This window comes from Echinops telfairi, unplaced genomic scaffold (genome assembly GCF_000313985.2).
Source record: "Echinops telfairi isolate 266 unplaced genomic scaffold, ASM31398v2 ScPeMD7_7465;HRSCAF=8503, whole genome shotgun sequence".
Lineage (NCBI taxonomy): Eukaryota > Metazoa > Chordata > Mammalia > Afrosoricida > Tenrecidae > Echinops > Echinops telfairi.
Window position 1 is genome coordinate 6955490 of NW_022111365.1, and position 12157 is coordinate 6967646.

General features: G+C 42.9%; 1 protein-coding gene across 1 annotated transcript in view; it reads left to right on the top strand.

The window, feature by feature from the left end:
* The window catches only part of HEPACAM (hepatic and glial cell adhesion molecule), a 39546-nt gene that overhangs the window by 16926 nt on the left and 10463 nt on the right, over window positions 1-12157 (top strand). Inside the window, exons 2-6 of the mRNA XM_045283686.1 lie at window positions 5858-6199; window positions 7984-8265; window positions 8553-8652; window positions 9145-9218; window positions 9523-9590. Of these exons, the coding sequence (XP_045139621.1) occupies window positions 5858-6199; window positions 7984-8265; window positions 8553-8652; window positions 9145-9218; window positions 9523-9590 (866 nt within the window). The remainder of the gene's footprint in view (window positions 1-5857; window positions 6200-7983; window positions 8266-8552; window positions 8653-9144; window positions 9219-9522; window positions 9591-12157) is intronic.

The following is a 12157-nucleotide window of genomic DNA, read 5'->3' on the forward strand; positions in this document are numbered from 1 at the left end:
CTTGAGGAGTTCTCTGCTAATTCTGGGCTTCTTCCCTCTCCATATGAAGTTGGTAATCAGTTTTTCCATTTCTTTGAAGAAAAATGAGGGCAATTGTATCAGGATTGCATTAAATTTACATAGTGCCTTGGGCAGAACTGACATCCTTACTATATTGAGTCTTCCAGTCCACAAGCATAGTGGATTGTGTTCCATTTATTGAGGTCACTTGGTTTCTCATAATAGTGTTTGTTCTGTAGTTTTCCTCATATAGATCTTTGGTTCTTTTATTCAGGTATATATATCCCTACATATTTCAGTTTGTGCTTGGCTATTGTGAAGAGTACCACCTTTTTGATCTCCTCTTCTGTGGTCTTATCCGATAAGTATAGTAGTCCAATAGACTTCTGTTTGTTGATCTTGTGTCCTGCCACTCTGTCACATTCCTCTATTGCTTCCAGTACTTGTGGAGCTTTTGGGATTTTCAATATATAAAATTATATCATCTGTGAATAACGATAGTTTCACCTCTTCCTTCCCTAGGCAACTGCCTTTGATGTTGTTGTTTTTTTTGTTCTGTTTTGTTTTTGCCTTATGCTGTTAGCTAAAACCTCCAGTATGATGTTAAATAAGAGTGGGGACAATGTGCATCCATGTCTGGTCCCCTTTTTTAGGGGATTGTTTTCATCTTTTCCCACTGACTACCACGTTGGCTGTTGGGTTTTCATATATAGCTTGTATTACCTTGAAGAATTTTCCTTCTATTCCTTTCTTTTTTAGTGTCTTGAACGGGAATTGGTGTTGGATGTTGTTGAATGTTTTTGCTGTATCTATCGATATTATCATGTGGTTCTTATAGTTTTTCTTGTCAATGTGGTGAATGATGTTAATGGTCTTTTGTGTGTTGAATCATCCCTGCATCCCTGGTATGAATCCCACTTGGTCATGGTGAATTCTTTGTTTTATATACTTTTGTATTCTATTGGCCAATATATTGTTAAGGGTTTATGCACCGATGTTCATTAGGGATAATTGTCTGTAGTTCTCGATTCTTGTGGGATCCTTGCCCGGTTATCAGAGTTATACTAGCTTCATAGAAGGAGTTCAGGAGTTTGCAGTCTTTCTCCTTGTTCTGGCAGAGTTTGTGTAGGATTGGTGTCAGGTCTTCCCTGAATGCTTGGTAGAATTCTATTGTGAAGCCATCTGGTTGAAGGGATATTTTTGTTTGTAATCCCTTGATAACCTTGTCTATTTCTTCTATTGCTGTGGGTCTGTTGAGATTCTGACATCCATCCAAGATAGTCTAGGAAGGGATTGGTTTTCCAAGAATTTGTCCGTGTTTTTCAACTTGTTGCATCCTCCACAGTACTGTTTAATTATCCTTTTGATTTCATTAGTGTTTATTGTAATGTCCTCTCTTTCATCCCTCATTCTTGCCTATTGAAATTTGTTCTTCGGTAAGGTTTGACAACAGGTTGTTGATTCTGTTTATCCTTTCAAAGAATCAACTTTTAGCAGCATTAATTTTTTCCCATAGTTTTCTTATTTTACCTCTCCTGAATCTCAGCCCTGATTTTCATTATTTATTTTCTTTTGCTATTAGTAGGAATGTCCTGTTGAGTCTGCTCTAGTTGCTGTAAATTTTGTGCCAGCATATCAATCATAAGTCTCTCTTCCTTTTTCATGTGTGCATGTATTGCTATGAAACTTTCTCTGATAACTGCCTTTGCTGTGTACCATAAGTTTTGGGTCATTGTGTTCTCATTCTCGTTGGCTTCTAGAAATTTTCTAATTTCATCTCTCATTTGTGCCAGTACGTACTCCTTTTGCAATAGAGTGTTATTCAGCCTTTAATTGTTTGCTCTTGTTTTATTCGTCTTCCTTTTGTTGATTTCCAGCCTTATGGCACAGTGGTCAGAGACAGAGGTCTATAAGATATCAATGAGCTTAGCTTTATGTAGATTCACCTTATGTCCCAGCATGTGGTCTATCTTTGAAAATGTGCCTTGTGGGCTTGAAAAGAACGTGATTTTTTTTATTTGGATGAAGAACTCTATAAATATGTATCAGGTCAAATAGTCTAATTGTAGTTTTTAGATCTCTAGCCTCCTTGTTGAGTTTCTTTCCCTGTTATCTATTTTTCTCAGAGACTGGTGTTTTTAAGTCACCTACTATAGTTGTTGAGTCTGCGATTTCTTTTCTCATTTTTGGTGCATTTAGTTGACGTAATCAGCAGGTCTCTTGTTCGGGGAATATATGTTTAAAATGAATTGTGGTTTTTTTTGTCTACTGTTTCCTTTAGCGTTATATAGTCTCCTTCCTTATCTCTTTTTATGGTTTGCACTTTGAGATCAATTTTATATGAGATTAGGAATGCAACCCCTGGCTTTTTTTGAATTCCTGTTTGCTTGGTATGCTTTTCTCCAGCTTTTGATTCTCAGCCTAATTTTTTGTCTGTAATCTTGAGATGTATCTCCTGTAGACAGCAGATTGGTGGGTTGTATTTTCTAAGCCAGTCTGCTAGCCTCAGTCTTTTAATGCCTGAGTTCAGTCCATTGATATTCAGGGCTATTATCTCCATCTGTGGACTCTGTGATGTCATCTTATACCTTTTGTGTTGGGTGTTTTCCTACCTCCCTTTCTTATCAGTGTGTTGTGTGTGTGTGTGTGTGTGTGTGTGTGTGTTTCATTCTTGACTTCTTTCCATCCTTAAGCCAATGCTATCTTGGGGGCTGTTTTCTCTTTGGTGCCCTCTGGGTGGGATTGTTCTATGTGGTGGTCTCATTTATGCTTGGTGAGTGCAGTTCTTCTGCCCCTACTGTGTTGGCAAGGACTTTTTGTAGGACTGGGTTTTTTCTAACATATTCTTTGAGTTTTTCCTTGTCTTGGAAGACTATTACTTCTCCATCTATCTTGATAGATAATTTAGCTGGAAAGAGTATTCTTGGGTTTGCGTTATTTTCCTTCAATTTTTGGAATATGATACTCCACTCTTTTCTCTTCTTCATAGTGTCTGCAGATATGTCTGAGCATATTCTTATTTGGGAAACTTTATATGTGATTTCTTATTTTTTCCCTAGCTGCTCTCATGATTTTCTCCTTTTCCTCAAAGTTGGATAGTTTAACTATTATGTGCCTTGGTGACTTCTTCTTGGGACTCAGTCTAGCTGGATGGTTGCCTTGTTTTCATTTCATTTTATTAATGGTTTTCTTGTTTTTATTTCATTAAGCTGGGGAAGTTTTCCTTCAAGAATTCTCTTAGTATTGTTGCAGATGAGGTCTTTTTTGTGTCTTTCTCTGGTAATCCAATTATTTTGATGTTGTTCCTTTTCATAACATCAGGCATAGCTCTTAGGTTTTCTCAGCTTTTCTGATGATCTTATTAGATTTTAGTCCACATTTGTTAAAGTCTGCTTGGCTGTCCTCTAGGTCACTGGTGTGGTTCTCCGCCTCTTCCAGTTGATTGGTAAAGTCCATGAGTCTGCTACTGGTTTTTGTTATCCCCTCCCTAAGCTCTTATATTTCTCTTTGGGGTATGGGCTTTATCTCCTCTATCGTTTTATCCTTTTTCTGTATTGTTTCCCTAATATCCTGTTTGACTCCAAGCAGCATTCTGCGGCATTCTGCAAATTTCTTTCTGTGGCAGATCAATGTCTGATTCTTCTATGCACATCATTAGGTTCAGGACATCTTCTGTCATTGCCTTTTGTTTCTCCTGCTTTTTCGTTGAGGTCGTTGGACTGATTGCTGTTTGTATTGAATTGTTCTAGAGGAGCCAGGTGCCATTTTCCAGGGAGTTGAAGAACACTGGTTCTCTCTGGGAGACTCATAGGAATGATTCTATGAACTTCCTACAGCCAATTAAACTATGGAACTGGCCTACCTTATCCTCCTGTGGCTTCACTCTTTGTCTGTTATTTGGAGGGCAAGTTTTATGGTCTTCTCAGGGGATGCTGGTTGGGTTGTTGTGGACTCACAAGGATGGTGCTGTACTGGGTGATCTCACAAGAAGATGTGATGGTCTGACAGCTTGGCAGATTGAGGTACTGCAGAGCTCATGAAGGGGTGCCTGCTGCAACAGGAGTGCTACAGAAAGCTGGTGGGTTGCCCACCTTTGTGTTGAGCACTGGGAATGGTGGGCAGAATTGCCCTGGCCAGGTAGATTGTTGTGGAGGTTGGGCAGAGGTTCCTACAGCAGCATGGAACTTTGGCAAGTGTTGGCTGAGCAGCCTTAGGCCTTGTGAAGCACTACAGTAAGTGGGAGGCAGTTCCCCCAGTCACGTGGGACCACAGAGTACAGGTAGGGGCTCCCCTCAGGCAGGATATCCCCCAAAGAAGGTGGGCTGGTTTTCCCCAGCTATGGGTTAAGCACTACAGAGGGCAGGCGAGTGGAATTTCTCTTGGACGAAGATGGGCAGGATTTACCCCAAAGAATTTGGGCAGGATATCCCCTGGTGGAGGGTAGGCAGGCTTTCCCCAGCCACAGGTTATGGTGCAGAGGGTGAAGCTCTCCCAGCTGGGTGGAGGGTCAGCCAGCGTAAATGCCCTAGGTAAGGGGAATGGTCTGGAGGTCATCAGTGGAATGTGAGAGGAAAGGGAAGAGAAAAAGAAGAAAGGAAAAGAAAAAAAACCCCCAAACTAAGCCTGCTGAGACTGAGAGGACAGAGAGAAGAGAGGGAAACAAAAGTAACTGAGTCCCAATCCCTGACCATGGGGCTGGAGGGGTTTAATCCGTGCCCCAAGGTGGCAGCAAGCTGTAGCTTTGTGGAGATAAAGACCCTGCCCTGACTCCAGATGATCCTGTCTCCAGCTGAGACAGTGACGGGGCTAAGGTCAAACCCTAACCGGCCTCCACTGTGGTAAGCCAAAAGCCCCCAGCTCTTCAAAATCTAGTGAATCTGTCCCTTCTTATCTTTTTGATGCTCCTCCTACCACCTGGCAGTGTGGATTTTCCCTCTAAGTAGCTCTCCTGCACTGATTTCTCCAGAGTCCCTCTGGTATGTTTTACTCAGTTGCCATCTTCCCTGAAGTCTCCCCTATGTAGAAGTTGTTATTGATATTACCCATGTTTTATAAACAAGAAGGCTAAATTCACACAGCTAATATGTGGTATAGCCTAGACTCATAACGCCTTCTGATTCCAAATTCTTTCTTCTACCTAACCCAAATCACTCCTATGATGGGAGACACAAATTTGATGAGAGTTTAGATAAATCCTCAAACCACCCTAATCAAGAGGAGGATTGTTCTGTGTTGAGCAGTGTTGATTAGATGATACAGACAGCTGTGGTAATAATAGAAGCTCTTTGTATGACTGAAAATTAGGCAAATTGTCTTCAGGTCCCTAAGCTTTCCTTTCATTGGCACTATCCTGGAAATATACCATTTCTTTGGTACTTATGTTCCACTGCTTTCTTTATCTATACACACTCCCTAATATGTGTCAAGAATATCTGACAAATTCACTCTAAGATCTAATGACCTGTTAACTTAAGAGGCAGGGATACTTATGTAGTTTTCTTATTGATACATTCCAAGGACCTAAAGCATATTTGGTACATAGTGTATGCTCAAACCCCACTGTTCTGAATGGATTATATATGGTGTGGGTTAGCTGGTATCTTCTGCTAAGGGAAGGCAATGGGGAGAAGTGACAGAGAGGCAGAGGACTAAATGGAATAAGGTTTGAAGATAATGTGATGAGAGTGAGGGATGACAAGGGGGCATAGTGGGAAAGGAGCAAAGTGTGAAAAGAATTACCTAAGATGAAGGCAGTGAAGGATAAGGGAGTGATAGATCAGAAGGCTTAGAGTTGAAAGTGAGGGAAGGACCTGAGGTCTAACACCATCCTCTTTCCCCCATGGGCCTCTGTTTGCAGACCCCCTAGAAGGAGTGAACATCACCAGCCCAGTGCGTCTGATCCATGGTATTGTAGGGAAGGCAGCTCTGCTCTCCGTGCAATACAGCAGCACCAGCAGCGACAAGCCTGTGGTGAAGTGGCAGCTGAAGCGAGACAAGCCAGTGACTGTAGTGCAGTCCATTGGCACAGAGGTCATTGGCACTCTGAGACCTGACTATCGAGATCGAATTCGACTCTTTGAAAATGGCTCCTTACTTCTCAGTGACCTGCAGCTGGCCGACGAGGGCACCTATGAGGTCGAGATCTCCATCACTGATGATACCTTCACTGGGGAGAAGACCATCAACCTCACTGTAGATGGTAAAGGGCTACTGCAGGGAAAGACAGGGATTGGGGCAGGGACTGGGACAGTGTCTGTAGGCCTGTACACTAAAAACAACTTTAATTAAAAATTTAAAAATCTCACTGCCATCAAGTCAATTCTTACGCATACCAACCCTATAGGACAAGTATAGCTGTCCCATAAGTTTCCAAGGCTGGATATTTTTATGTATGATGGCTGGTAGTTGGTGGGTTTAAGCTGGTGACCTTTCCAATCCAAAACTCCAAACTCACTGCCATTGAGTCGATCCCAACTCACAGAGACCCTATAGGACAGCATAGAACTGCCTCTGTGAGTTTGTGAGACTAATAACTCTTTACAGTAAAAAAGCCTCATCTTTCTCCAAAAAGCCTCATCTTTCTCCAAAAGAGAGCCTGGTGATATCAAATTGCTGATATTGCAGATTCCCAATGAGTAGCCACTATACAATCAGGGTTCCTGGCCTTTCACACACACACACACACACAAAACCCTTAACTACTTCATTGCAATGGTCCTCGTGGGACTAGGACAGCAGATCCAGGAGAGGCAACCCCAAAGCCATTTGAGAACTGAGAATAAGCCAAGTGGAAATTAGAGGTTGGCAGCTAGGCATAGTTAATACATATCTTTATTAGGTATCCAAAACTGTTCTATGTGCTTTACATATATCAACTAATTGGATGTTTATTATAATAATCTGTTGTAGCTATTTGGTGCTGTTGAATCAATTTTGACTCACAGATATTCACAGTAGAACTACTTCATAGAGTTTTGTTGGCTGTAATCTTAAAGAAACAGGTCGTTGGTCTTTCTTCCACAGAGCCACTGAGTAGGTTCAAACTACCAACCATTCTTTTTAGTTGTTGTTAGCACTCGAGTGCTAGACTGTTGAGCCAACAAAGTTACCTAATATTAATCTAGAGATGATAATATCACTAACTCTTGTTTTGAAGATTAGGTAACTAAGGCATCAAGAGGTGGATTACTTTTGCCCAAGGTCAGAAAGCTAACTAGCAATATGTACATAGTTGGGTTTAATCCAACTAAACATTTTCCAAGTTGGGCCTGTTTGAACTATTAAATTTCAATTGTCTTGGAGATGTATTGGGAAGAAGAGGATGTATGTTCAGTGACAACAGGAACCATAGCTGTTATATTCAGTATTTTACACACACACACACAAAACCAAAACACTCAAACCCACTGCCATCGAGTAGATTCTAACTCATGGCAATCCTGTAGGGTTCCCAAGGCTGTAAATCTTTACTGGAGCAGATAGCCTCATCTTTCTCCCACAGAGCTAGTAGTGGATTTGAACTGTCAACCTTGCCCAACAATGCTTACCCAACAGTATCACAAGGGCTCCTTATTGTACACCCAAACTCAAAAAACTCACTTCCATTGTATCAATTGTCACTCATAGAGACCCGATAGGGCAGGGTAGAACTGCCCCTGTGGATTTCTGAGACTTAACTCTTCACAGGGTTAGAAAGCCTTAATTTTTTTCCTGAGGAGCAGCTTGTGGTTTCTAACTGCTGGCCTCGCAGTTAACAGCCCAAGGCATAACCCACTATGCCACCACAGCTCTTTATTGTACACCCAGTGCTCAATAAGTAGCTAGGGCCTTAATAAATGACGGGAAAGGACTAAGTTGGTAACTGCAGAAGGGTCTCCTCAGCCTACAAAATTTGTTGTAGTCGGTTGGAAAGTAAGACTTTGAGAAGAGAAGGGAGAAGCTTTCTAACCCGTGACTCACAGGTTCTCCAACCCTGGGGCCCAGTGCCCATTTCAAGGCCACAGGTCTTAGTGGCTTCGACCACTGTGCTGGAGCTCAGCGAGGCCTTCACCCTGAACTGCTCACATGAGAACGGCACCAAACCCAGCTACACCTGGTTGAAGAATGGCAAGCCCCTCCTCAACGACTCGCGTATGCTCCTGTCTCCGGACCAAAAGGTGCTCACCATCATCCGTGTGCTCATGGAGGATGACGACCTCTACAGCTGTGCGGTGGAGAACCCCATCAGCCAGGGTCGCAGCTTGCCTATCAAGATTACTGTGTACAGTGAGTTTTCCTGTTGTCCTCCCTTGGAACTCAAAATCCCCAGAGGCATGTGCCCATGGATGACTAACGACATCCTAGATAGGACTCCTCTGGAGGGAGGAAGGAGGATAGAGGTGGGAAAACGATCATGGAAGCCAGCAACAGAAAGGTAGCAGCTCTGTGCAAACTCTGACCTCAGTTAGCCACGCTGCCTGGGTCGCCTTTTCTCTTTTTTTGACTCCATAGGACCCTTTAATGTGCCTCTGACTCACACTCAATTCTCTCCCTTTCCTCATCTTTCTCACTAGGGAGAAGCTCCCTCTACATCATCTTGTCTATGGGAGGCATCTTCCTCCTTGTGACCTTAGTGACAGTCTGTGCCTGCTGGAAACCCTCCAAGAAATCTAGGTAACTCTCCAAGTCCAACACCTGAGCATGGTCATCCTTTGGTCCATTCCAACACCAGGTGCTAGTCTTTTCTTAGTCTCTGTAAAGGGCTCTCCTCTCAGGTTCTGGCACTAGTTCTAAGAAAATCCAGCTCACTTTGGTGTATGGAACCACGTCCAGTGCTCAGGACACTTAAGAACCAGAGTTTGATTAGTCATGGTTTCACTTACTGAGCATTAGCTTTGGGCCAGGCACTGTGGTTGTGGTTTTATGTCCTCAAAGTCTTTCAGGGAAGATACAATTATCTGCAGTTTACAGATAATGATCCTGAGACCTAGATTAGTTAAATGACTCTTCCCCCACCACAGTGCTAGTGATAGACTGAGGATGTACACCTGTTCCAAAGCTCCCAAACTATGCCTCCACTCCTACTGCTACAGCCCCTATCTATCACAAGTCCTGTTTTATGACACCTTCTGTTTACACTGAATTGGGAGCTGTATTGCCTTGCAGGAAGAAGAGGAAGCTGGAGAAACAAAACTCCCTGGAATACATGGATCAGAATGATGACCACCTAAAACCAGAAGGTGAGTTCCCACCTACCCACTCACCCATCCCATCTTCACTCAGATCAGTGGGCTTCTGGGAAAAGGCAGAACTGGGCAACAAGGAAACCAGCCTTGCGCGTCCCCTTCCTCCACCTTCTGCCCGAAGACTGCAGAGCAGGGAAATGTGCAGCCAAGGTAGGATCCTGGGTACTTGAGCTCCTCAGGTGGAGGTTAGAGTGGGTTGGTGACGGTGGCCACCTGGGGAGCAAAGATTGAAGGTGCTGACTGGTGGGAGGGTTCTGTACCTGGGCCAGTCATCCTGTACCTTTCCTCTGTGCAGCAGATACTCTACCACGCAGTGGAGAGCAGGAGCGGAAGAACCCCATGGCGCTCTATATCCTGAAGGACAAGGTGAGCAGTGCTGGGTGGGAAGCTCCACAAACAATGGTCCCTCCAGCATGTCTGACACTACTAGACCAACCATGAATCTCACGGCCACCAAGTCCATTCTGACTCATAGAGACCCTGTAGAGGGCTTCTGGGGTTAAAAATCTTAAGGGAGCAGATTGTTGTTCTTGTTGCTGTGGAGTTAGTTTCAACTCCTAGTGAGAATATGTACAAGAAAACAAAGCACTGCCCAGTCCTGCGCCATCCTCACCATGGAGGTTTGAACCACTGTTGCAGCCACTGTGCCAACCCATCATATCAAGTGTCTGTCTCTGCTCTCTGCTTTACCAAGCATGATGCCATTTTCTAAGGATTGGTATTTTCTGATAACATGTTCAAAGTATGTGAGATGCAATCTGAATCCAAAGAAGCATGCTGGCTGTACTTCCTTCAAAAGAGAATTGTTTGTTCTGGCAGTTCATACTTCCAATATTCTTGGCCAAAACCATAATTCAAATGCATCGATTTTTCTATGCTCTTCCTTATTCACTGTCAAGCTTTCACATGCATATGAGACGATTGAAAATACCATGCCTTGGGCCAAGTGCACATTATTCTTCAAATTGGCATCTTGCTTTTTAATACTTTGGAACGGCCTGTTTAGCAGATTTGCCCAGTGTCATCATCATTTGATTTCCTGATTGCTTTCATGAAATGAAACCCTTGACAACTTCAATCTGAAAGCACTTAGCCTCATCTTTCTCTCTCAGAGTGCTGGTAGGCTTGAACTACCAACATTGCAATTGGCCGTCTAATGTCTACCCAATAGTGCCACCAGGGCACCTTAGCCCAATCTTATAAACTCAAACCAAACTCACTGCTATCTAGTTGATTCCAACTCAGAGCAACCATATAAGATAGGGTACAACTACCCAGGGTGGGATTCAAATAATTTAACAACCAGTTCACTGCCCTACTGACCATTTTACGTGTATTTAAAAAATGCCAAAAAGTTGTTTATTATTTAATACAGTTAATACGTTCATAAGAACAACAATAAAAGTGGTCTACAAAACTAGATTATGTTGGAAGGGTTTTGACATATTAATGAAAAATATTAAATAATACCTGACAAAAATAAAACTGTTATTGAAGATATTTCCATATTGTTTCTCGATTGACATCTTCACTTGCAATATTGTTCACTTTTATCTGAGTAGCCTCATCAGCTGTGTGATTTTCCCTTACCCATCTTCAGTCAGACATATTAGAAACTGGCTACTTCTCTGAACATATTATGTTCATTTCTGAATAACCACTTTCTGCTTCTGGTGAACTTACAAGAATTATTCTGACAATGTTTTCTGGCTCTTTGAACACCTTCAGGAATGACATCGCTCACTTATAATATCTCATGGGAATTTGGGGCCTAACACAAAGCTGAAATGAATGACAGCTTGTCACCCTTCTGGTTGTTTGGCCCTTTTTCTCTTTCACCATATGTTTATTTAGTGAAGTAACAAACGCAAATGAATAAAAATCTAGTACTCCAGCAAAAGGACAACGAGTTTTATGAAATGAATAAATAAATATTCCAAACATAGTTCTATCTAATTTTTTATATCTATGGGTGGAATGAACATTTACTATAAGCACTTAGAATACGCTGTTACACAGAAGAATGTTAAAAAAGACTAAGGAATGTAAATATGTGATCTTCACATTGGGCGGCTGCTTAACCTCCCACTTTAGAGAGAACACTGTTAAAGTGCCATTTTAACAACCGGTTCGCAGAGCTCATAAGTGTCGGTTCCGCTGAACTGAAGCGGACGATTCCCACCCCTGCAACTGCCCTTCTAGGTTCCTGAGATTAAAAAGCCTCCTCTTTTTCTGGAAGAGCGTTGTCAACCTACTGACCTTGAGGTCACTCGACCCTTTAACAGTGTGATTTTCCCATACTCATTTTCCACCCCTCCTGCTCCAGTGCTTGTAACCCAACCAAGTAAGTATTCCTCAGACCCACGCGGTGGCATCCTTATTGTGTTGCGGCTCACAAGGGTTGGCGATAGAGAGTCATCTAGGGTCTCCACAGAGGAAAGGGCTGGCCCACGGCTGCCACTACAGAAAATCTGATGGAGTCGTTTTACTCTGTAATACATGGGTCCTCGATGAGTTTGAGGGGCTGAATGACAGCTAGCCACCACCATTTCAGAGTATTCAGTGGCAGATCTAGGCCCAACACATAGGCCTTTGGACACGAAACTGGTGATTTTTCCCATCATAGCACAACCAACTCCCATCCAAGGCTGTCCGAGAAAGGGTGAATAAAGGGACCAAACATTTCATTGAATGCACTTCAACATTATACCAGAAGAACCCTGAGGTGCTCCCAAGTAACCATTGGATTGTCCATGGCAAGGCCGGGGGTTCAAACCCACCAGTTTGCTCTGTGGGAGCAAGACGAAGCTCTCTGCTCGCGTAAAGATGTGCAGCATTAACTAGGTCTAGAATCTCAATAGGGTCACTCCACAATTGGATGGCGGTGGGTTTCCTTTGGGGGTTGGAACTACCGGCCCAGCACGCTGCTACTT